This window comes from Malurus melanocephalus, unplaced genomic scaffold (genome assembly GCF_030028575.1).
Source record: "Malurus melanocephalus ecotype Western Australia unplaced genomic scaffold, MMel_1.1 scaffold_237, whole genome shotgun sequence".
NCBI classification, from domain to species: Eukaryota; Metazoa; Chordata; class Aves; order Passeriformes; family Maluridae; genus Malurus; species Malurus melanocephalus.
This window is the reverse complement of record NW_026623469.1, coordinates 809,095-832,424: the sequence shown is the minus strand read 5'-3', so window position 1 is coordinate 832,424 and position 23,330 is coordinate 809,095. Positions and strand designations below refer to the sequence as shown.

At 58.7% G+C, this 23,330-nt stretch overlaps 1 protein-coding gene across 2 annotated transcripts; it reads right to left on the bottom strand.

The window, feature by feature from the left end:
• Window positions 1-6,999: 6,999 nt before the first annotated feature.
• On the bottom strand, window positions 7,000-23,301 carry TSC22D3 (TSC22 domain family member 3). Of its 2 annotated transcripts, none has more exons than XM_057374989.1 (3): window positions 22,883-23,301; window positions 8,802-8,853; window positions 7,000-8,265 (listed from the first exon to the last, which is right to left on the bottom strand). In XM_057374989.1, the coding sequence occupies exons 1-3, from the start codon at window positions 23,203-23,205 to the stop codon at window positions 8,020-8,022; spliced, it is 621 nt and encodes a 206-aa protein (XP_057230972.1). In that variant the 5' UTR covers window positions 23,206-23,301; the 3' UTR covers window positions 7,000-8,019. The 2 variants fall into 2 exon arrangements, with proteins under 2 accessions (XP_057230972.1, XP_057230973.1); XM_057374990.1 differs by lacking the exon at window positions 22,883-23,301 and adding an exon at window positions 9,142-9,341.
• Window positions 23,302-23,330: the final 29 nt, after the last annotated feature.

Genomic DNA, 23,330 nt, shown 5'->3' with positions numbered 1-23,330 from the left:
CACACCAAGATGGGATGGCACTGCAGCTTGGACCTTACCGGGACAGAGAGAAGGCCCTGCATGGTCTGTGCTCACACCCACTCACCCTGCACRAGCCCCTCTGCAGTGCGCTCACCCACCGCTGTTCCCGGCCCGCCAGCCACCTCACTGAGGGAGGCCAGACACACAGAGCCCAGCCTGGACTCTGCCTTTGCCCCCACCTTCCCTGAACCTTGAACCTTCCGCAGTCCAAAGGTTCCCTCCTGGAGAATGAGTAACAGGCTACTGGCAAGGCTGCAGCCACCAGCCCCCTGCCTGGTAGTGGACACCTCCTGCCTGCCCTCCCACCATGGACCATTTCCCCAGGGCACCAGTCCATTTGCACTGCCCCTGCACCGCATCACCTTTGTCACCCATGGTCAGCCCATGCTGTGGGGAGCTGGAGAGGAAGCCAGGGCAGCTGGCCGGTGGGCCTCCAGCATCCACAGACCAACCTGCCTGCATCAGCCTGGCTCAAGCACCCTTGAGGCTTCTCCCAAGCGCATAGGGCTGTTTGGGAGCAGCAGCAGCTCTGCTGTGATGACACTTCTATCAGAGTTTGCTCATTACAAAGGGGGCCATGCTGATATTCTATGTTCCAGAGCACCAGAATGCTCTCAGCTGGTCAGGAGTCCCATTTCACTCCTCTAGAACCTTTGGGACAGGACGTTTAGCTATGTTTGGCTCAGAGGTGGCCAAGGACCATCTTTAACTTTGCCAGTGTAGATTCTGCCATGGGCACAAAAGAATTACTGGATTGACTGAAAGAGTGCAGGAAGCTTGAAGGGGAAGTTTCTCTAAGGGTGGAGGGGAAAGACTGGAAGTGTTGTGCTGCTTTGCACTGTGGAAGTACAAACATACTCCAGGAGATGGGAGCTTCTAGCAGCCCACCTCTTGCTATCTCTTCCAAGTCCTGGGTATCCCTGGTGCCTGCTGCATTGAGCCTTTCACCTGAGGTCCCCTTCTCTGAAATGCCAGGGAGGCTCCACAGCAAAAAAGCAAAGACCAAAAAATCATTCCAGCTTATGATCCCAGAGCTGTGAGGTCTCCTGGCATGAAGCTGACCCCTTGCCCTGCCGGGGTTACAGCTGCTGGCCAGGCCCAGGCAGGGCAGTATGGGGCAGACCAGGGTTCAGACACAACAAATACGCTTGACCACCACGTGACATAACTAGATGAAGTGATCTCTTGCCAGGGTCCTGATCTCAGGTGCAGCAGCCTGTGACCCTTCTGGCAGCAGGGGCCAGCGTCACCACTGGGAGCAGAGGAACTATCACAGCTGACCCACAGTGGTGATGTGATCTTGATTTTGCAGGGGCAGGAAGGGGATTGGGCCATTCTTGGGTTCTGGTCTGTCCTGCTACAGCAGACCACCAGTTGGCAGTGGGGTGGCTCCACACACCTTGGCTGTGTCAGCAAAAAACTCTGCAGAAGTTGTCAGTCAGGACCTGACATCCTGCCCTGGCCAGCACAGCTGGTGTTTGCTTGGGGATGTCATTCCTGCTGTCTTACTGTCCTGGTGGTTCTTGGGCAACCTCCATCCTGAAGGTTGACTGGTCTGGAAAAGCTGGCAGAAGAGACCTCAAAAGCCAGGGAGACCCAAGTGCTGAGCTCAGGGAAAAATGTCCATGTCAGTGTCTGGAAACAGTATAAGCCTGGCACAGGGCTACCCSCAATGTCACCCACACCAAGGTCACCAGATGCCTGTCCCTGCCTCAGCGTGGCATTCAGGCAGCCCTGGGCTCAGATGGCAGTGGGGTGTGGAGGAACAGAATGGAGAAGTCAGCCTTGCTCAGAGTCAACCCTTGTCCCTCTGTTCTGCCCCTGGGGGCCAGGCAGTGTGGGCAGCTGCCTCTGCAGGCAGGGCACCAGGCAGGGAGCTGGGGACTGAGACAGGCTGTGGGCAGCCTCCAGGGGTCAGGTACAAGACAAGCCACTCATTCGCAAAGACTTCTCCAAAAGAGACAACCCCTTTGTGACTTGTGCCCTCTTTTAAGTCCCAGTGAAGTCTGGAGCCTGGCGCCCGGATTTCCCACACTGATTTTCCTGGGGATTATGCTGTTTCTAATGATCAATTAAAGCAAATTGGCCAGGTCCCCCAGGCCCCTAAATCCCAGTTAATCCCTGGCACCTTCTGTAACTCCAAGTGCTCATTCATTAAGTGGCAGTCCCACGGGGAAGTGTTTGCTCCAAGCGTGGCTCTTCCCACATTAAATGTTCCGGGTCTGGGTTGTTTGTCTGGGTTTGAGAACTTGCTGTTTCTAATTGAGTTGTTTGTCCTGGTGCTGTTTGCTCTGAACCAATCTCCCTTTCTTGACTGGAATGAGGAAGTTCACTTTCTCGGGAACATTTTACTGCTTAGCTGCCTCCTTCTCGCCACTAATGATCCCATTAACCTCATAAGATCTGTCACGCTGGCTCTGTTATGGACAGGCAGGAGGAATCTCAGGTTGTTTGTGTCTTTTGCACTCTTGTCACCCTCCTGGATGACCCAGCTGTTTTCCATCTGCCTCAGCAACTTTTGTCTTTGGTGTTGTCATTCAACAGCATCTCCTGCTTGTCCCTAACACAATCCTACACACTCCATCCCCTTCCCTCTTCTGTCCTCCCCTAAGCTTGTCTCCTTGTGGCTGTTAGACCTCGTTTCTGCCTGGGAAACTGAAATCCTTTTGCCACAACAGGTTCCACAGCTGTCCCAGCCCTGGGAAATGTCTATCCAAAGGATTACACACAAGGCCACCTCACCACAGGTACAAAGCTGTGGCTCCCTGTGTGCTGACACCCATACCAGACCCATACCAGTGGGCAGATGGCTCCTCACTGGGCTCCCCTTTCTCCAGCTGGTGGGGATGAAAGCCAGCATGTCTGGATCCCAGAAACCACCCCTGTGCCACAGGCAGGGACCTGCAGGGACAGCTGGACCCAGCCAAACCAAAGAGTCATAGAATCATAAAATCCCAGAATGGTTTGGGTTGCAAGAGACCTCTAAAGGTCATCTATTCCACTCTCCTGCCAAAGGCAAGGACATCTTCCACTATCCCAGGTTGCTCCAAGCCCCGGCCAACCTGGCCTTGAACACTTCCAGGGATGGGGCAGTCACAGCTTCTCTGGGCACCCTGTGCCAGGGCCTCATCATCCTCCATAGTAAAAAAACTCCTTTCCTATACCCAATCTAACTCTGTCCCCCTTACCCTATTTCAACAGATCCTGCTGACAGGTTTTTCCCTCCACAGGACTTGACCAGGCTGGAGACACAGCTGCAGCCCACAGGCCACAAACTGTGGCTTTACTTTTATTTTTCCCAATGGGAAAACGCATCCTGCAGCCCTGGAGGATGCAGAAAGAATACCTGAGGATGGAGAGAATGAGCCAGCTGCTCCCCTTAGGAATGCCCAGCAGTACACAGGGCAGGGAGAGGTGCTGTGCCAAGGGCAGCTGGTGATGGTGGGGTCCCGGTAGGAATGCGGTGCACCCTATGCACCCAGCACACTGGGGCGGTTGCGGTCTCGCTGCTAGGTGACTGCCTGCTGTTTGTTTCACTTCCTGATACCAACAAACGCCTGTAGCTGGGTGTCAGGGCAGGGTGCCGGGGACACAAACCGCCAGGGAACACTGTGTACCCATCCTAGCAGCCCTGCCCTGGCCCCCACCCCGAAAATGAGGCCTGGGCACACACAGCCCCTGCCCTCTGTGGCCAGCTGGGCTTGCTTTTGCAGGTCCCCATCCTACTGGGGCTGTGGGGAAACAGGGGCTGGCAGTGCTCCTGGTGTGGGGGGGACAGCCCCGTGACCTGTCAGGGGGCCAAAAGTCCTGAGGGGTCTGGCAGCTGGCACTGCTGGGTCCTGTCCTAGCCCTGAACAGAGGGCACAGGCCTGGGCTGGCTCCCCAGTTATATAAGGGCGACACGGCACCGGGACAGAAACAGCTGCTCTGTCACAGCAAGGACTGCCTGTGCCATTTTGGAATGTGCTGCCAGTACCCCACAGGTGCTAGTGCGTATGGGCTGACAGTGCTGGCAAAGGGCATGGCTGCAGTGTGCATGTTGTGGGCGGCCATGCCAGCAGCTCCGGATATGCACGTGCACTGAGAACTGCTCCTTTCCCTCTGCCTTGGCCTGGGCCTGCCTGCCATGGAGGCCTGAAACCTCCAACCCAGCTGGGACTGCTTTCAGGCATGGTGGGGTCTCAGCCTGGCCCTACCTTGGAGAAACCCCCTTCCCAGGGGACATGAACAGAGGGAAAACTGGGGCATGACAGAAGGGTGGGTGAGCTGTGGGGGAAAAGATAGGTTGGACAAGGACCCTCAGCTCTGACCAGCGTCTGGGCCCAGGTGCAGCCCCAAATGGGGAGCACTTCTCTATGCACCCCACCCACCCTGTTGTAGGGGTTCTTGAGGGATGGGCTCTGCATCCTTGGCTTGTTGCTGGTGTATCCTCATGCTGTATCTCTCCCTCTCCAGCTGTCCCAGATGGGGGGGGGCAGGGGGGGCAGTCCCAGCACTCATGGAATACTTATGCAGGTGTACTGGAAGGCTGCAGCACACAGAGCCCAAGTACTCTCACTGCCTGTGCAGGTTCCAGCTGGTTCTTGCTGTCAACACACAACCCCACCACCAACCAACCCCAATGGCACCGAGCTGTGGCTTGCTCAGGGCTGGCACCATGGCTTGTGACACTCTTTAGTGGGAGCCTCCACTGTGCAACATGGATTCCTCTCCTGAGAGGGTCCCCAGACCTACAAGTGGCCCTGTGCAGCTGCAGTGGGCTGACCGGGATCCATGGGGGTGCTGGGTGCTGAGGATGGCATGGAAAATCCCAGGCACACATCTGTCTGCAAGGCTCCCGCGGGGCTGGGCCGGGCTGGGACATGGTGTTCAATTCGAGGAGCAGGGAGGCACATAGTGTTTGAGGCACAGGGAGGGATGTTACATAAGGCCCTTCTGCCTGACTGGAGCAGAATCTTCCCAGAAAAACCCAGTGAAGAAGTGAGAACATGAAGGGCTGGGAGTGTCTCCCCTGTATCCTGACCCTTGGGCAGGCCCTCAAATCCTGCTGCCCTCCCTTGTGTAGCTCCAAACCCTCTGCTAGGCTGCTGCTCACCTGTGCTCGCTGCACTAAGCATCACCTACATGGGCTTCCCACCCGATGCAACCACAGGCATCCCCCAAGCCCTTTTCTCTATCTTGCCCTTGATCTGAGCCAGGGGGGATGCAGGCCTGGGGTGGCAGACACTGAGGGCTGAGGGGAGGCTGGGTGCAGGGTGACAGGGAGATGCTAGAGTGTGCGTTAACCCCTGGGGCACCGTGGGGCAGTGGGCAGGTGGGGGCTCTTCAAGGCTGCCCTGTGCCATTGGCTGGCACCGTGTCACACCATGCTGGAGGAGCGGAAAAGGCTCTGCCTACCCGTGGGAGGAAGGCTAAGTTCTGAAGCAAGTGCTTTGTGGTGGGTGGTTTCAATGAGCAGGTTTTGCCACTGCCTGTCCCTGTGCACAGAGGCATACAGGCTGTGCGGAACCCCAAGGCTGTGGGGAGGAGACAGGGGATGGGGAGAGATGGCAAACAGGACTCCAAATACCATCATGGCACCCCTTGAATGCAGCTGAATTGAGGGGTGCAATAAGAGCTCATTGCTGCAGGCCAAAGCTTCCCAGCCAAGATGGGCCAGAAGAATGGCTGGACCATTTCCCAGCACCCCAACATCCACTGTAGTGATCTGGCCAGTGCAAGCACAGCTGAATCCTGCTGCCCTGTGGAACAGCCCTTCCTGGAGCAGCTGTACTCCTGAGAGGGTGGCAGCACTGGGAGTCTGCTCTGTGTGTGTCCCACAGGCTGCTTCAGCTCCTCTGTGTGCGAGGGATGTGCATGCATGTGATGGAGGGGCCTGAACCTGTTTACACACACAGGGAAAGTCATCACAAGTACTCATAAGGCACATGAATGTGCCCTTGCACTAGAGCACTTGTAGGTCTGCCTGCGCAAGGCTGCCATGGGGTCACTGTGCTGGGACAGACAGGACAAGGAGGAGACAGCCACCCAATAATGATTTCAAGCCCTTCCTGGCCTGTGTTTTGCTGTTTACCCGGTGTTTCCAGGGTGCCAATCACCCCCCAGCTCCATCGTGACTCACGAAGGGCTGGGGCTGAGCAGCCCTCACCACGGCTGAGATCCGAAGCCCCGCCATGTGGAGCTGTGCTGCCACACCACAGGGTATGGCCACCTACCTGCTCCACTGGCCCCAGGCACTACCAGCACAGGAATGGCTCCAGCTGACCCAGAAGCTGTGTCCTGGTAGAAAATCCTGGGGAGGATACTGCACCTTGGTTCAAATATCCTGCCAATCCTGGGGCTCTGCACAAGCACCTCTAGGCTTTAACCTGTAGTAGCCATCAGCAGCCCCAGAGATGGAGGGTTTGGGGTTTTTTTGCCCTTCTCCACATAGCCGATGGGGCTGAATCAAAAGCTGGCTGTGCCCTAGAACAGAGCTGGGGCGTCCTCCACCCCTGTCCAGCACTGTTCAATCCAGATGACCCATCTTCTTACCCTCAGGTCATGTTTTGAGTTGGTCCAAAATGAAAAACAAACAAAAAATATCAATGATGTGAGAACAAAAGCACCAGAGGAAGAGCAGAGCTTCACACAGCCTGAGAAGAACCTCCATTCTGCTTGTACCTCCAAGTCTGCCCTGCACAGGTGTGACACAGGGGACAGAGACCTGCATGTTCACAGCACTTTTCCCTCCCACACACCCAGCTCCTGGGAAGGGACTTCTTGCTCATATCTCCAAAAACCCATCTTGGTTCAGCCAGGGCCATCTAGGGGGGGCTGCACCCCCTTGCAAAGGTGGGGAGCTGCCAGGTTTTCCAAGCTGGGAAATATCACCGGCCCAGTACCTTCACCAGTCCCATCCCAGCAAGTCCCAGCCTCTTCCCCAGTGCCATCACTCTTCCCCCTCTTCCCAACCACCAACAGAGCTTGGGCCACAGGTATGTATAAAAAGTAGAGTTTATTGCCATTTCTATCTAGATTTACACAACAATGTCACTGCTTCTGACATCAAAAGCAATGTCTTGTCACGTCCCAGAGAGCAGGCCAGGGACAGAGGGGAGCCCAGGCGTATGGGTTGGCTCCTCCATCCCAGCAGGCTAGAGCACAGCTTGGCTTGTGGCTCTGCCCAGTGGTCAGTCCAGATCCTCCCAGTGCTGCTGCATGGTTCTTGTCATGTGGGATGCCAGAGAGGAGTGAATCTGTCCCCTCTTTGGTGCCACTCACAATAGTTGGCTCCCCACTGACAGCCACTCACCATTCCAGTCTGCCTTTGAATGTCCTAGCTGTTCAGATGGGCATGGCTGGCCCAGAGCAGGCACCCTACAGCCTTGGAGGCACCGCTCGCGCACCTGTTTATACATAGATACAGCTACAGAAGATGCCCAAACAAACAAAACAAGCCTTTTTCCCTTGTAATCTCCATACTGCTGTGTGTTCAGCCACCGACTATGCTGCAGCTGCCACCCCTGGTGCTGCTCAGTCTGGGTCGGGTGCCAGCATGCTCCCAGGTGGCTTGTGGGACATATCTGCTTCGCTCACTTAACATTGGTCTCCCTCCAATGTCAGGCTTTGCCAGAAAGAGACACCCCCCTGCAGAGTGCAAGCACAGCCCAAGGCCTGGCGTGCACTCCTTCCAACTGCAGGGTACTATCATGGTGCCAAAGACTGCCTAGTGCCGCTCTCCAGCAGAACCCAGGACAGGTACCACAGATCTCCTGCTGGCACCCGGTGGGCGGTTGGATGGGGAAGGGGGGTCAGCTGCCCCTGTCTTCCTTGCAGAAGAGCATCCTCATGAAGCAGAGGGCCGCTGGCTCTGCGGGCTGGCCAGTGTTGCCCGGGGGGCACGGCTCAGTGCCAGGGTCTGGCAGTCCTTCGTGTGAGATGAAGGCGGAAATGATTTTGCAGGAGATTAAGTTGAAAGAGTTCTGTGGCTCTGCCCACCCCGAGGACAGAGCCACCTTACACCGCAGAGCCCCCAGAGTGCTGGGCCGGGGCAGCCACCCCAGGGCTCTGGTCCTCAGGGCACAGCACCTCTGCTGGGAGCCGCGACTGAAACTTCTCTAGCTGCTCAGGGCTGGCCAGGGTCTTCAGGAGGCTGTTCTCACGCTCCAGCTGTGAGTTTTTCTCCAACAGTTCCTTGATTTGCTCTTTCAGGACCTCCACCTCCTCCCGCACAGCATACATCAGATGATTTTTCACAAGATCCTGCAAAAGGCCATTGAAGTGGCTGATTACAATAGAGAACAAGGCCCTGGGGGTTGCTCTCTCCCTTTCCAAGCGTAGGGGAAAGTGCCAAATGCTGTAGAAGCTTTTCCCAAGGACTGTCTCTTCCTACCCCAGTCTTTGAACCCTGGCCAGGGCTTGGTGCTCACCCAGCATAGCTCCCTCAGCTGCCACCTCTCTGGTCTCTCTGCACCCAGAAGCACTCTGCAGCTCCCTCCCCTGTCCCCGGGATTGGGGGGGGCTGAGTCCTAAGCACTCAGGAAACCCGGCTCGGTCAACCCCAGACCCTGAAGGTCCCCCTCCATGTCCAGCCTCGCTCCCTGCGCACTGCGGAATGGCTGGAGCCAATGAGCTTCGCGGCGTTCACAGACAAAGAGCAGCTCTGCCCGGCAGCGGGATGGGAAGTGGGGACCCCCGCCCTGGGTAGAGCACCCATGCGAGAGCGGGAAGCCCACCCCCTGGCATAGCACCCGCGGGGTGACAGGGGAAGGTGCGGGGGGGGCAACGCTTCAGCTCACCATTGCCTGCTCGATCTTGTTGTCGATGGCCACCACGCTGGCTCCAGAGGCGCTGGAAGAGAGCGGAAAGGCCGGGGGTCAGCACCGAACACCTCCCTTCCACCGGGGTCCGGGCACCGCGACACCTCCCCTCTACCAGCGCATCGAGGCGTCTCCCTTCCCAGGGGAATTCATGAATACAGGCACCGGTCGTGTGCGTCCTTCACTCCCGGCGCAGCAATGCCCCCCCACCTCATCAATCGGGATCCGCAGCGGGCCCCCCCGGGCACCGGCACGTCCCTTCCCCCGGATCTCTGCGGCGAATGGCGGGGACACTGAGGCGCTCCGGGGCTGCCCCTACCTGTTGTCGAGCTTCACGGAGACCACATCTCCCCCGAGCAGGGAGGAGAAGAAGGAGATGGAAAAGTTGTGGAGCTGGTAGACAGCCACCTCCATGGGGGACTGGTATACGCCGGTGCTCATGGCTGCGGGCGCGGGGACACGCACAGACGCTCACAGACGGAGTAAAACGCACTGCGGGGACCTTCGCGCCGCCCCCGCTTATATCGGTGGCGCCCGCCCTGCCGGGAGGGGCGAACACGCTCGGGACCGCCCGCCGTCCCTCAGCGCCGCGCCGGGACTGCGCCGGTACTGCACCCGGTGCGACACACTGCCCCCCGGTACTGCCCCCGGTACTGCACCCGGTGCGACACACTGCCCCCCGGTACCGCCCCCGGTGCGACACACTGGCCCCCGGTACTGCCCACTGCCCCCCGGTACTGCCCCCGGTACTGCACCCGGTGCGGCACACTGCCCCCCGGTACTGCACCCGGTGCGGCACACTGCTTCCCCGTACTGCCCCCTCACTCCGTGTACTGCAGCCCTTGCAGCCCGTCCACCCCTTCCAGTTAAACCGCAGCACGGCCCCGACCCAGTGCAAGATCCCCGCGCTTCAGCTCGGTATCCCCCATAATCCGCATCCCCACTCCACGCCCCTTGTTCTGTGGCAAGTAAAGAGTCCTGGCTCCCCGTCAGGAGGAGTACAACCCCACACAGTCCACACGCCTCAGCATCCCCTTCCTGTGCTCCTGGGCACCCAGGATGTGAGGTGGGGGAGGGACACACGCACCTACTTGGGGGACTGGGAGAAGGGGTGAACCCGGTCTGCATTTGGAGGTGCAGCCTGCAGGTCCCGCACAGTGTGACTGTGATGGGGAGGCAGGAGGGAAAGGGGAGCCATGGACATTCAAAATAGAAGCCGGAGTGCATAATAGAAGCGGGGTGCAAAACAAACAGAAACGGGAGTGACAACAGGAACGAGAGCGGAAAACAACCCGGGCGTAAAAAACAACCCCAGTAGAGGAAACGAAAACCTGCGTGTGGAGCAAACCTGGGGTGCGAGAACCAATCCAGGGTACGAAACACGTTTCGGAGTTGCAGAACAACAGCTGCGGGAGTGCAGAACAGACCCGGGGTACAGAACAACACCCCCGGGGTGCAGAATAGCTCCCGGGTACAGAACGAACTCGGGGTACAGAGCAAAACAACCCCAGGTTGCAGAGCCAACCCGGGGCGCAGAACAACGACCTTGTGGTGAAGAACAAATTCGGGGTACAGAACACGCCCAGCGTGCAGAACAACAACTACGGGACGCAGACCAAACCTGGGGTCTAGAACAAAACTGGCGTCCAGAACAAACCCGGGAGCATTGTACACCACCACCTCCGGGCTACAGAACAGCCCCGGGGAACAGAACAAACCAGGGATACAGAACAACAACACCCTTGCGTTTCAGAACAACGACCCGGGGCTGCCCAAGAAACCCGGAGTACAAAACCCTCCGGGCGCCGGACACGCCTCGGCCAAGGCGGCCCCGCCCGTCCTTGCATAACCCCGCAGCGGGCGGCGGCACTGGGGGGGCCCCCCCGCGGGCACGAGCGGCACTGCAGGGCCCGGGGCCGGGGCCGGGGTGCGCAGACGGGGCGTGCTGGGGTGCACGGCCTGGGACGGCTCTGCCTGTGTTTGTGTGGAGCGGCATCCCTGTGTGTGCACACGCGTGCGCAAGCTCCGGGGTCACCACGGATCCTCCCCGCATCTGCAGAGCAACTAACACACAGAACAAGTGGGTCTCCTCCAAGGGGTGGCAGCAGGGCCCCTAAAATGCCTGCAGCATCCTGGGGTCTGGGGTGACACTGCCCACCCGGGCGCGGCCCCCAGTGCCCTTGGTCTCTGCCCTCCGGATCTGGATCTGGGCCTGTGGGAACTTTGTTCAGTTGCTGTCTACTGCCCCTGATTCTGGGGTCTCATCCCCTGCTGGCCATGGCAGGGCTGATACTGGATGGGACCCCGTGGCAGAGCCCACACACGGCATAGTGTCCAAGAAAGAGTTAGTGCTGGTAGGGCACGTGCAGCCCAGGGATGCTGGAAAGGACGCTGAATGCCCCGATCCAGGGGGTACTGAATGTGCCTGGCACTTGGCTGCTGGGAGAGGCCAAGGAGCACTGACTAGTGGGTGTGCTGCTGTGCCCCTTCCTTGAGTGGGGAGAAGGAGCAGAGTGGAATTTCCCCATCAGAAAGGGAAACTGAGGCACAGTTTCCCCATGGCTGCTGCTGAGAGCAAGACATAGCCAAGGCAGCTCTCCACAAATCGCACCCCACTCTCAGGGCATGGGTGAAGATGCTGTGCTGCCTGTCAACTGCAGCTGGGCACATGCGGGTGCCCTGGGACACATGGGGATATGAGAAAGCATTTTCTCCCTGGTGGGCCCATCTGGGATCTGTGGGGGAGATGATACACATCCCCATGTCAGCACTACTCTGGGCCATGAAAAGCTGCGGGACAGGGGCTGAGCAGGGTGCTGGCACTGCAGAGAGTAAGAAGGGGTCTGTCCCCCAAGCCCTGGGGCTGGCCTGTGTTCCCCCCATCACCCACACCAGGCCCTACTTACCAGTCCCTCCTGAAGAGGCTTGGGGAGTATGGTGGCTGGAAGGCCATGCCGCCCTCTGACCCTGTTCTGGCCTCTCTGGTCCCAGCAGCAATGCCGGCTCTGCCTGTGGCTGCGTCCCCCAGCTTGTAATGGCAGAGACAGCCTGGCTGTTGGCTGCATCCAGGGGCTGCAGGCACGGGGAAAACCAATGCTGGGGGATGACCTCAGCTGCACTCAATTGGCCCTTTCAAGGCCAATGGCCAGTGTACAATCCCGAGCTGCGCGGGTGCCCCCCTCCATGGGGAGATGAAAGGCCTCTGTGTGCACTTGTCCCCAGAGTAGCCGGTGGTGGCTTGGTAGCAGCCCCTGGGACACAGTTTTGTCCTCTTGCTGGTATAAGACCACACCACCCACACCAGGGGTCCCTTGACTCAGTTTCCCACTGCAGCTCACGGAATGTGCTTGGTTTCACTGTGGAGAGGACAGGAGAGATGGGGGAAACATCTTCTCCCACATTTGTGCCAGCTTCTGTCTTCTGCGGAGAGGTGTCAGCAGCAGGGAGATGGTGTGGGCAGACCCCAGTCTGCCCCCAGCCCTGGCAGCTGTGCCTGTTTTCCTATCTCCTGTGATTGGGCCCCCCTAGTCCTGGCTCAGCCTCCCTCCCAAAGAAAGCCCTAAATCAATAGTGCAGGGAACAAGGACTCCAGAACGGGCAGACCAGAGCCTGGCTGGTCACCCTTGTCTCACAGCTTGAGATTCTCAGTCTGCAGCAGCACTCAGGCACCAAAGACTGAGGAAAAAAACCAAGGATTTCTGCAGCTGCTGGAGTGAAGCTGAAAAAACACTTTTGGGGGAGATTGCTTCAGCTCTGCCACCTTCAGTATTTTTCCCATGGAGTTGGGACTATTGCAAAAATAAACGAGTAAGTCACTGATTTCCCTGCAGTCCCCCTGGGTGTTTCAACCTAGCCCTGCCCATATCACTGCTTGGGGCATGGGCTCCTCACTCTGAGGCTGGGCAGGATGCTGTTGGCCTTTGAGAGGTCGCAGTAAGGGATGCTCTGGAGGTATGAAGAAGCAGAAGTTTCTTTCCTGACACTCAATAAACAAGAGATCCTTATGCAGCCTGAGGTCAGGCTGGGCAGGGGCTTTAGCTCCCCCACATGGCCCCAAACCCTCACATGTGGGACGGGCTCCTGAGTATGTCACTGGGCACACAAAACCACAGCACACCTTGCAGCCCCCACAAGCAAGTCCTGCCTGCACACGCGCATGCACACGCAGCACACCCACGTGTCCACACCCACATGTCCACACCCCCTGCATACACACGCATGTTTGCAGCCCACACGAGTATGTGCCATGCACACAGGGGCACACCCTGCACATGCATGTGTACATTGGGGCACCCTGCTCACGCAGGTGTGCAAGCATATTAATTTAGTACCTGTAGCCGATGATCTTGGGAATCTTTTCCAACGCGAATGCCTCCGTGACCCTGTGACACACACTTGGTGTGCCAAACGAATGCCACTGTTCTGCGTGCAGATGCTCGTGTGCTGCCGGCACCCCCTGCACATGCTGCCCTGACTCACAGCTGACGCACGGCCCTGCCTGCACAGCCGGTGTCAGTGGCACGGCGCAGGGCAGCTCCACAGTGCCCTGCAGAGAGGGAGGGCACCCCCAGCCTATGGGTGTCACCTGCAGCCCTGCTGGCACCTCCACAGTGGGAGCAGTAGCTCCCAGCTCTGCTGAATCCTGCTTTGTGCCAGCTCTTCCCAGGAGCCCCTCTTGAGCTGCCCCAATGCCCCCACAGCAGCAGGGTCCTACACAGGGCTCCCTTTGCACCCCAAGTAGTRGTGGGGCTCTTTCCTAGCACACCACAGCCCTGGCCTTGCCAGGATGCTGGCAGCTGCCTCCTCTCCTGCCACCTGCTCCTGCTCCTCCAAGCAGAGCAGGGTGGGCAACATTCCACCTTGCTCTTCCTAAAGAGCAGGGGGGAATGGACTCACAGTTACTCTATGGCACCAGAGGCCACCGTGACATGCGTTTGGAGCAGGCTGGGCAAGAGGGGCCAGTGGTGTGAACTGCTTCCCTAAGGCAGCAACATGGCGACTCCTTTATCTACACATAGTGACAGAAGGTTCCTCAGGCTGGGCCTGGCTCGTGCCTGTGGTTATTTTGGTAACAGTGACAGCAGCCACAATACAGGGTAATTGTGACACTAATTGTTGTCTTCTCTGGGGAAAAAAAGCACCAGTGGCTGTTCATCAACCAGCGAGGAGAGGCAGTGACACCAGCAAATGATGATACCACCTCAGCAGTGGCCCTGCAGGACACCCCAAAGCTGCCAGAAGCCCCTCAGCCCTCACACAGCCTGTGCCTCAGCCCAGAAGATGCCAGCCCCCCTGCTGGGTAACATTAAGTGACAACCCCCTCCTCAGCAATGGGACTTGGAATTCTGCAGCCCCCACAGGGCTCTGCCGGGCTGGAGCGAGGGGTGATAGGGACCAGGATGAGGGGATTATGTCTCACTGCCTGGCACCCCATACCTGCACAATGCTGTGGGTCAGGAGACATGCCCCCTCCTCACGGCCCCAGGGACAAGACGTGCTGTTGTACCTGCCCCAGGCACCCCAGTGCCACACACCAAAGGATGTTCCTGTCCTGGCAGGAACCGGTGGAGCTGGAGGGATGGTTGGGGCTTCAGGAGCAGCCCTGGCCTCCTCAGGCTTGGCTCTCCCCCTGCTCCAGGCTGTGCTCACGGCTCCGTGGCAGCATTCCTGGCTTCTCTCTCCCAAGGACTCAGCTCAATGGGAGGAAGGCCCTTCAGAGGGTCCGAGGCGTGGGAAATGTTTATAGCCTGGCCTCGGAGACACTGGAGAGCAAACTGGGAAAGGCACAAAGCCAAGGCTGCCCAGACTGCTCTGCAGAGCCAGATCTCCCGCTACAAGGGTCAGACTGGAGTGGGAGAGAAAAAAACCACTGTTTGCAAACACACAACTAAGAAAACTCTGCCTGTCACAGCCCAAAATCCTGCAGCTGTGGTGGTGCGAGCCAAGGGACCAGTGATGCCAGTGCCAGGGCTAGCTGTACCCTGCAGGAACAGAGGGAAGGGTGGCTGGGGACACTGGTGATGGCTGGGACCTGTGGGAGCCTGTGGCAGGAAGGGCTAGGTGTGGGACAGCTGAGGAGCTCCAGGTCTTGTGCAGCAGCTGTATCCTGGTTCTGGGAAAGGAGAGGTAATGCCAGGGACTGCCCATGGGCAAACAGGCATCTGGGTCATCGGCCATGCCAATCCCAGCATCCTGAAAAGCAACTGCCTGCCCTGTGACACTGGTGTGGGGCTGCAGGCCTAGCACTGTCAGAGCACAGCGGTTCTCCAGCTTTTGGTTTCCTCCTGGAGATTCCCTGGCTGAGCTGTTCCCTGAGGCCTGGAACTACCCCCCAGCTCAGCTGGTGCCTTCCAGGAGCTGCATGGGACATGCAGAAGCCCCATGCAAACAGGAGCTCTGTGACATGGGGACCCAGGTCATGCCTATCAGAGCCTTGGAGGCGCAACCCAGAGCATGTGCTGTTCCAGAGCAGTGGATAACCACCTGGAAGTGCCTGGGTAGGGATGCACACCCTGCCTGCAGAGCCGCTGCTGCCAGCCTTGCCTGGTCCCAGTCCCAAACCAGGGATACCAGAGTCACGTGTGGCCCACACAGAAGGGGTAGCCTGTGACATGCTGAGGAAGCCCAGGGAGGGTTTCAGTGAGGGAAGGCTGACAGGGAACATGCCCTCCTTCACACCCAATGGAGGCAGAGTAAGCTCTGTGTCCATGGGCAGGGGACACAGGTGACCCACCCTGCCAGGCAGCAGGCATGGGCAAGGATTGTGTGGAGACTCCTCCAACCTGTCAGGCTGGAGGCAGTGTGGGGTGGTGGAGGGGAGCCCTGGCAGGCTCCCATGTCCAGCTATGGGGCTGCCTGCTTCCTCTGATAAAGGTACTTGGCTGTACTCCCAGTTCTGTTTTTTTCTAGCATGTGAATGCACACTCTCAAGCCAGCCTGCTGAGAGCTGCAATTTTTCGTTAAGTTTGTCACCGGACCCTCTTCTTCCTCCTATGCCCCCAGCAGCAGTCGCCTCCAAGCAGTAGTGTGAGGAGGGGAGGTCAGAGAGGACCCAGTTCCAGCCAAGTCCTTCTTATCATGTAGGAAGCCCCCAGACTCATGGTTTCCCCAGGCAAGATGAGGTAGGAGAGAAAAAAGGGCTCATCTGGCTGTTACCAGCCCTGGACCATGTGGCCAAACATTGCACCTGGCTGGTGTTAGTCAACACTAGCCTCACGCTGCCACCAACTCCCTTTGTGCGTGCTGGTGAGTGCCCTGCCAGGGACTGTGGGGCACCCTTGCACCTCACTGCCCCCCTCAAAGGGCCTCACAGCTGCTGAAAATGCTGAGATGAGTGTGACAGGTATGGCAGCCCAGAGAAAACCCTGAAGGTTTCTCTGAGCATCATGGCTGGATGCTCATGCCCCGTTGGGGAAGTGCAGCTAACCCCCACCATACTACATGCTCCCATGGACCTACTCCTGCCTGTCAGGGATGCCTCGCCCCAGGGAGGATGGCGGCCTGAGCCCTTGGCAGAGCTTTAATCCACAAATCTGTCTGCAGAGCAAAGTGTTTCACACCCACAGGCCTGGGCTGGAGTCCTGTCATTGAACTCGGTGTTATCATCTCCTGGTTACCGTGCCCCACCCGGGGCTCCTGCCAGCCATGGCTCTGAACTCCAGAACTGTCCTTGCTTCTTAGCTCACTGTGGCATCCTGGATAGCCCTGGCTGGATCAACCCCAGATCCTGGCTGCCCTTGTCTTGTCCACTTTCAGGGGAGCAGGGATAGAGCATAGGTTGTTGTGACACTGAAGTTACCCTCTGCAGCACGAGGGCCATGCAGTGCCCTTGAACCCCAAAACAGATGGGCAGGGGGCTGCCAGCCTGGGTTCTGCCTCCCCCAGCCCCTCACTCAGCTTTGCAGGAATCCTCAGCCCGAGAGAGGAACCCCAAAGCAGGGCCTCTGGCATCCTCCAAAAACAATCCCAGGCCCCTTTTCAGGCAGGAGCGGGTGCGGAGCCCTGCTGAGTGCTGGCAGCTGCTGCCCTGCGGCGTGCGGGAGTGCCCGCTCACTAATTGGGAGGCAGCTCGTTATGTAATGAGGACGGAGGCAGGGGAACTGTGAGAGCTGTGCAGCTCACCCCTTGCTACCCAAATATGCTCTTCCAGCCCAGAATAAGCCCTGTTTATGAAACCCCTCAAGCCCTTCACTGGCCCCTTTCACAGGTGCCGGAGCCTGGTGCTCTCCTGCCTGGCCCAATGCCTGGTGGGTCCCAGCAGGAGTTCCAGCAGCCCCACAGTGTTCGAGGGGCAGCTGGATCCCGTTGGGGGTGAGAAGTCCAGATAGACCTGACCCAGTGGGGGCTGGGGGGCAGAGGAGTTGTGCTCAGCTGATGCGTGAGCCAGCACCTGCAGGAGGTCAGGCAAGGACATGTAGGGTGGCACAGCTTCGGCAGAAATGGTTATTAATACCCCGCCTGGCCTTTGCAAGGAATCCCGGGCATTTCAAATCAGGGACCTTTGCTGAAACCCTGCCGTCGCTGACATTTCAAAAACAATAACAATGTGAAAGACAATCAGTTGCTGGCAGGATGCATACCTGTGGTGCTGCCATGGCTCTCTGTGTGCTGACCTCAGTGGCCAGCCCTCACCTTGTTTGTGCCAACCCTTGGGGACAACCTGAGATCATCCCCTGCCTCCAAACCACCCAGAACAGTCCTGCCCCATTTCACAGGATATCACTGTGATGGTCTCACTTGAGGACATGGAAATGTCTTGTCCTACCCCATGGCATCTGCTGCCCTCTGCCAATCCAGACAGAACTTCAATCCCCAGAGAATTTCAGGTGGGGGTGGCAAGGACTGGATCCCACCCTGACCCTGGAGTCTGGAGCGCCTAGAGCTTCTCTAGCACCAGGGTCATTCTGCAGCAAAAACCCCCTCAAATACACATATATATATATAACTCAGCACACAGACAGAGGATGATCTCCTGTCCCAAAGCCAGCCATGTGCAGCATCTGGATAAATATAACTCAGAGCTCATTTGCAAAGCATCAGGATGGGTTGTAGCCTCTGTCGCCTCTCCAGCCCTCTTCCCCCACACACACCCGGGGTAAAGTTGAAGATGATGATCTCAGAAGTCTTTTCCAACCTAAAGCATTCTGTGATTGTCTGCCTTCTACCAACAGGGTCTCAGTCCTTCCCAAGGGCAGGATCCACCTGGAGCCTCATTCACCGTGACAGACCACATGAAGTGCACAGACCCATGCATGGTCACGTCCCCATGGCACACATACAGCTGCCAGGCTCTGACAACATATATCCCGAGCCCTTCCAAGCCGTTTGGTCCCATACAGGTGGCGATGCTCCCCCAGTCAGCAGTCAGTTTTAACCCACTTTGTGTTGGGCAGGGGCCAGGGAGGTAGTCTTGGGTCCCTGCAGAGTCTGTCAGGATCAGGCCATGTCTCAACAGCAAGAGGATACTGGAGGGAGGGGGCACAATCCTGGGATCAGGGCGGACTCCTGCAGCCTCCTTCAACTCCAACCTCTTCCTCACCTTTACAGTTCAAAGGTGGAAAAAAAGTCCTGCCTAGCCTTTTCCCCAAAGGGCCATGCTGTCATCCCTGCCTGACCTTGGGACACCTACTCCTCCCTGTGCAGAGCTAAATGCCTGCCCTGGCAGATGGATAGTGCCGAAGAATCCCCAAGGAACCAAGATGACAAGCTTCTGAGAAGCTGACATTGGCATCACTAGGGTGGCTCAGCTGTGCCAGCCCCCTTGGCCATAGCCTTGTGGGCCAGCAGCAAACAGTTCCCTCCCAAGGGGCCGAGCACGGCTCTCCTTTGCTCCAGGGAATGTTGGGAATTTCCTTCTGGAGGGAGCTGGGTTTTGCAGGAGCAGGCAGGGACAGGCATGGTGCGTGATGCAGTGTGTGCTGCTGCCAGCCCTGCCGGGCCCTGTTGAACCCAGTGTGCTGTGGCACAGCCCCTGTGAGCCTGGTCTGCCAGGACACGGCCCCCCAAGTCTGCTGGGTCGTGGGGTGGCAGTCCCAAGATGTTGGGATGCCCATGATGGAGACCACAGCAGGCTCAGCCAGCTGCCTGCCTGACACCTTCCCAATAGTGGGGGGATTTGGGTACGCCAAGGTCGGCATCTCCCAGCAGTGCAAGCTACTCCTGCCACTGAAACAAAATCTCCCCAGCACCTCGGTGGTGTGCAGGGCTTGCAACCAATGCTGCAGGCTGCAGGTCAGGCCACGTCCAGCTCTGTCCTGTGGGAGCAAAGCAAACAAAGCCCTGGTGTGTGGTTCTGGAGGGCAATGGGGGATCTCCTGGCCCCCTCCCTGGCAGAGCTGTCCCAGGGCCAGAAGGAAGAGAATGGGACAGCATGGTCCCACACCCACACCTCTCTCATGCTCACTTGTGGCCCCTCTCCCCATCAATGTGTCCTTGTTGCTCCAGCCCACTCAGCCAGCTGGAATGTTTGCCCTGGCCCTGCTGCCCCGGGGATGCCCTTTATGCCCTGGCTCCTCTCCTCCTGCATTGCTGCTGCAAAGTGACACCCAACAGATGGGAACAAGTGGTGCTGTGACACAAATGCCATCCTGGTACTGCTGCCCAGGCAGCTCTTGTTTGCTGGCCTGACATTACAGTGGTAAAGGCAGTGCTGCCCTGCTTTGCCCAAATTCATGCTACCCTCAGCCCTTCACACAGCACTTCCCTGCTTTCCTGTGACTCCCTTGGCTTGCCCAGGCCTGGGAGAAGGTGGCCCCTAGCCCCTTTCATGGCTCAGGCCAAAGGGTGAATCATTGCCCACTCTGTTGGTTGGAGCAGCATGTCTAGCAGTGCCTGGAGACAATCTGGCTATGCAGAGGTGTCTCCTCACAACCCAGAGCAGGGTGGGCACAGGCTGGCCAGGCTGCCAGGTGTTGCCCAGGAGAGGCTGGCTGATGTGGGCAAGTGGGCTGGCATGAATCTCCTCTCCCCACGCAGAGCCAGACGGCGCCTTGCTTCGATCACTGTCAGAACATACCAGGGTGCTGCTCCCCCTGCAGTGCTGGCCTCCTCCCACACCACTGTCTCCTCTCATCCCCCTGGACCAGGGAAAAGTGCCAGGAGGTCATAGGCCTGCCTTCCCTGGTCCACACTTGACTGGGCTTGTGCCAGGCTCTGGGATGGGCCATTTTCAGATAACACTGGAATTACAGAGGTATGGCAAAGACCTTTCTGCCCACTTCACTAGCACCTTCAGGAAGAACGTGTTCCCAGCCAGGGCAGTGGCAGCTGTCCTACCTGTACCTGGTGCTTCCATGTGAGCTTGGTCCCTTGGCACTGATGAGATCTCCCTGGAGAGTAGTTTGTGATGCCCTGTTTGAGGACACGGTGGGGAGAAGCCCTTTTCAGACAGGATTGCATGTACTCCTGGAACAGCAAGGCTTTCTGCAGGAGCATCAGCCCTGGAAGCAACTGGTCCAGGGCATCCCTGCCTTGTGCATCCCTGACAACATCCCTGCTGTGAGCAAAGGGTAAGGAGAGGGACCACCCAGCCAGGGAAACCCCCCAAGACAGGCTGAATATGCTGAAATGTGTCTTGTCTGAGATGTCCAGCACTGATCTGACCCTGAGTGGGTTGTCTCCAGAGAGCCCCAGAGCCAGACTCAACTCTGGGTTTAGCAGCTTGGGAATCCCATGCTGTCCTGGACGTCAGCCATGCAGAAGCATCTGTATCCACATGACTTGTCCCTTCTGCCATGCTGCTGTAGGAGCACATCAGCCAAAATAAGGAGCACCAAATGGTTTGGGTTCCCTGGTGCCAGCAGCAGGGTGCCCTTATCAGGCATGTTATCGGGGTGTTCCTCTGACACCCACAATCCTCAACTGTGTATGCTATCTCCTCATGGATGTGTTGGCTCATTCCCCAGAAGGAGAAAGTTCAGGCTGGAGCAAAACAACTGCAAACACAGGTGTGGGCATACCTGGCTCCAGTGCCCTGGGGCCGTACACCCGGCTCCCATATGCTGTGCCACCTGGGGGATCACCCAAGCAGCCTTCAGACCAAGGTGCCTGGACACTGGGTGTGCCAGAGGAACATAGCTTTGCACCACACCATAGCACAGCCTGTCATCAACACAATGCGTGGAACATCTTCGGACACATCACACAACAGGGCATGGAAGAGAGGCAGCAAGCAGCGATAAGGGGCACTGACAGGGAGAAATCCTTGTACCCTGGCATCTCTGCTCATTTCCTACCTGACCAGGAGCACCACAGGTCCTACTCCAGCAGGAATGAGTTTGAAGCAGCCTGCTGTGCCCATATCAGTGGCCTCTGACCCACAGACACCGTCACTGACTGCCCCAGCAAGTAGCCCAGGTGCTTGGCTCTGACCCCAGCCCTAGCAGCCCGTACTGGGAGCAGCATAATCGCTTCCCCCACCTCACCCACTGTGCCAACTTGCTGCAGCCTCCCAGGGAGGAGAGGAGCCTCTCTCTCCTGTTCCTTCCCAGCTGGGTAGGTTCACTGTTCCCCGTACGGGCCAGGTACCCCCCGGTGCCTTGGCAGATGTCCCAGATCTTCCCTTCCCACCTGAGCGGCAGCTCGGCGTTATGTAAGAGCAGGAAGAGAGTCTCCGTCAATGTCGGCTCAAGGCAGCAGCCTCTCGGCGTCAGACGCTGGCTGGGCGAGGAGGCGGGCGTGCGCCGGGGCGGCTCCCACGCGTGGGGCAGCCACGTGTGAGCCCACCCGCCTCCCATTCCGGGCGAGAGGAGGCTTGTCCGCCCGCCCGCCCGCCCACGCACACGCCCACGGTGCATGTGCGTGCAGGGTGGGAAGGGGATGGCGAAGGGGATGGCGAAGGGGATGGCGAAGTGCCTGTGAACGCGTGAGTGCTGCTCTTCCTGCCCATTACCCCCCACGGCAGAGCAGCAAGCCCCAGAGCCGCTGTCTGCTGTGCCAGCCATGCAAACACCTGTACCTGACGCACTGATGGGCCACAGGTTCCCTGTGGATGTGTCCCACCTGATGAAGACACTGACACTCGGGCACCTGCGGCGCTAGCGGCCCAGCTCGGCCCTCCCAGGCCGAACTGGGGAGACCCAGACTAGGTAGCCCTAGTACAAGCTGCTCCCCCAGAGGGTGTCATCGGCTCTCTCTGTCACCAGAACCAGCTCCATACAGAGTCAGTGCAGGACCTGAGACAGCTCTGTCCACTCTGCCTGCGGGATTCACCTCATCAGGGCTGGGGAGCCTGTGGAGTGGTAGCTCCTGGGACCTTCTGTTCAGTCTCCTCTGTCCTCACTGTAAAGCAGGGGAGGGGGGCAGACCTCGCAGTTCTGCCTCCTCAGCCCGCCAGGGAATGGATGGGTCCAAACCCCAGCACATCTGGCTGTAGGGGCACAGGTAGGCTGCTCAGAGCAGCCCCAAGACCAACTCGCTCAGGACAGAGCCACTTTCCAGGGACAGAAAATACCACTCCAGGCCAAACCTGCCTCCACTCAATTTACTCCAGCGAGGGCCAGGGGAGCTGCCGAAAGGGTAGGACCTGGCATTGGGACTCTCAGGCTCCCTACCCAGGCTCTCACTTACGCTCAAGATGGCTTTCGAGGTAGCACAGCTGCTTCCCAAGGAACCTGCTGCGCTCTCCACGCAGGAGGGAGTCGATGCCTGTCTGTCGCTGGACACTATCCATGCCCCTGCGGGCACTGTCTGTGTGGACAGAGGTAACCAGGGAGATGAGCATAGAGTCCAGCGGCCAAGACACACAGCTGGGGGCTGTTGTCACTGCCCGGCAGACACAGGGAAGTGCCACAAGACGGGCACAGCGGGCATGGCGGAGCAGAGACACTCGCACCCAGGAATGGGCTGCCAGCACGTACGGGCTCCGTGCCAGACGCGGCCACTCGTGCCTCTCCCCATTCAGATCCCACCGGCGCTGACACCTCCCAGCCCCGGGGTCACACGAGAGGGTTCCAGCCCCGGTCTCCCTCTCTTGCCAGCCCCACACCGCTGCCAGCTCCGAGCCGGCTGCCCCGGGACACCCGGCCCCCGGCAGCTCCCAGCCTCCCGGCGGTGACACTCACCTGTGGAAGAGGAGGAGGATGGAGAGCAGGGTCTGGTCGATGTTCCTGTTGCAGATGCCCTGGTTGAAGAGGTAGCAGGGGTCCCGCACGACGGGCTCCAGCGAGTCCTGGCGCATGATGGAGCTCAGCTTGTCGGTGTTGAGGTTCTGTCGGACCAGCTGCTCTCGCAGCTGCCGGAAGCTGCTCACGGTGGGGCTGCCCGGGTTGTTGTTCTCGCCCCCCGCCCCCTTCTCCAGCCCGCTTCGGTTGGCCAAGTCCAGGCAGCAGCTGCAGCAGTCCAGCCCTACGGGCGACCGACACTCCTCCGCGGGCGACGAGGACATCCCGGGTGTCCCCGCGCCTGGCCACGGCGGCGCCGCTGGGGCCGCTCCCGGGGCCGTGGAGCGCGAGCGGCTGCAGGACGCGCCCGGTGCCGAGCGCCGAGAGCGGCCCCCGCGCTCCCCGGCCC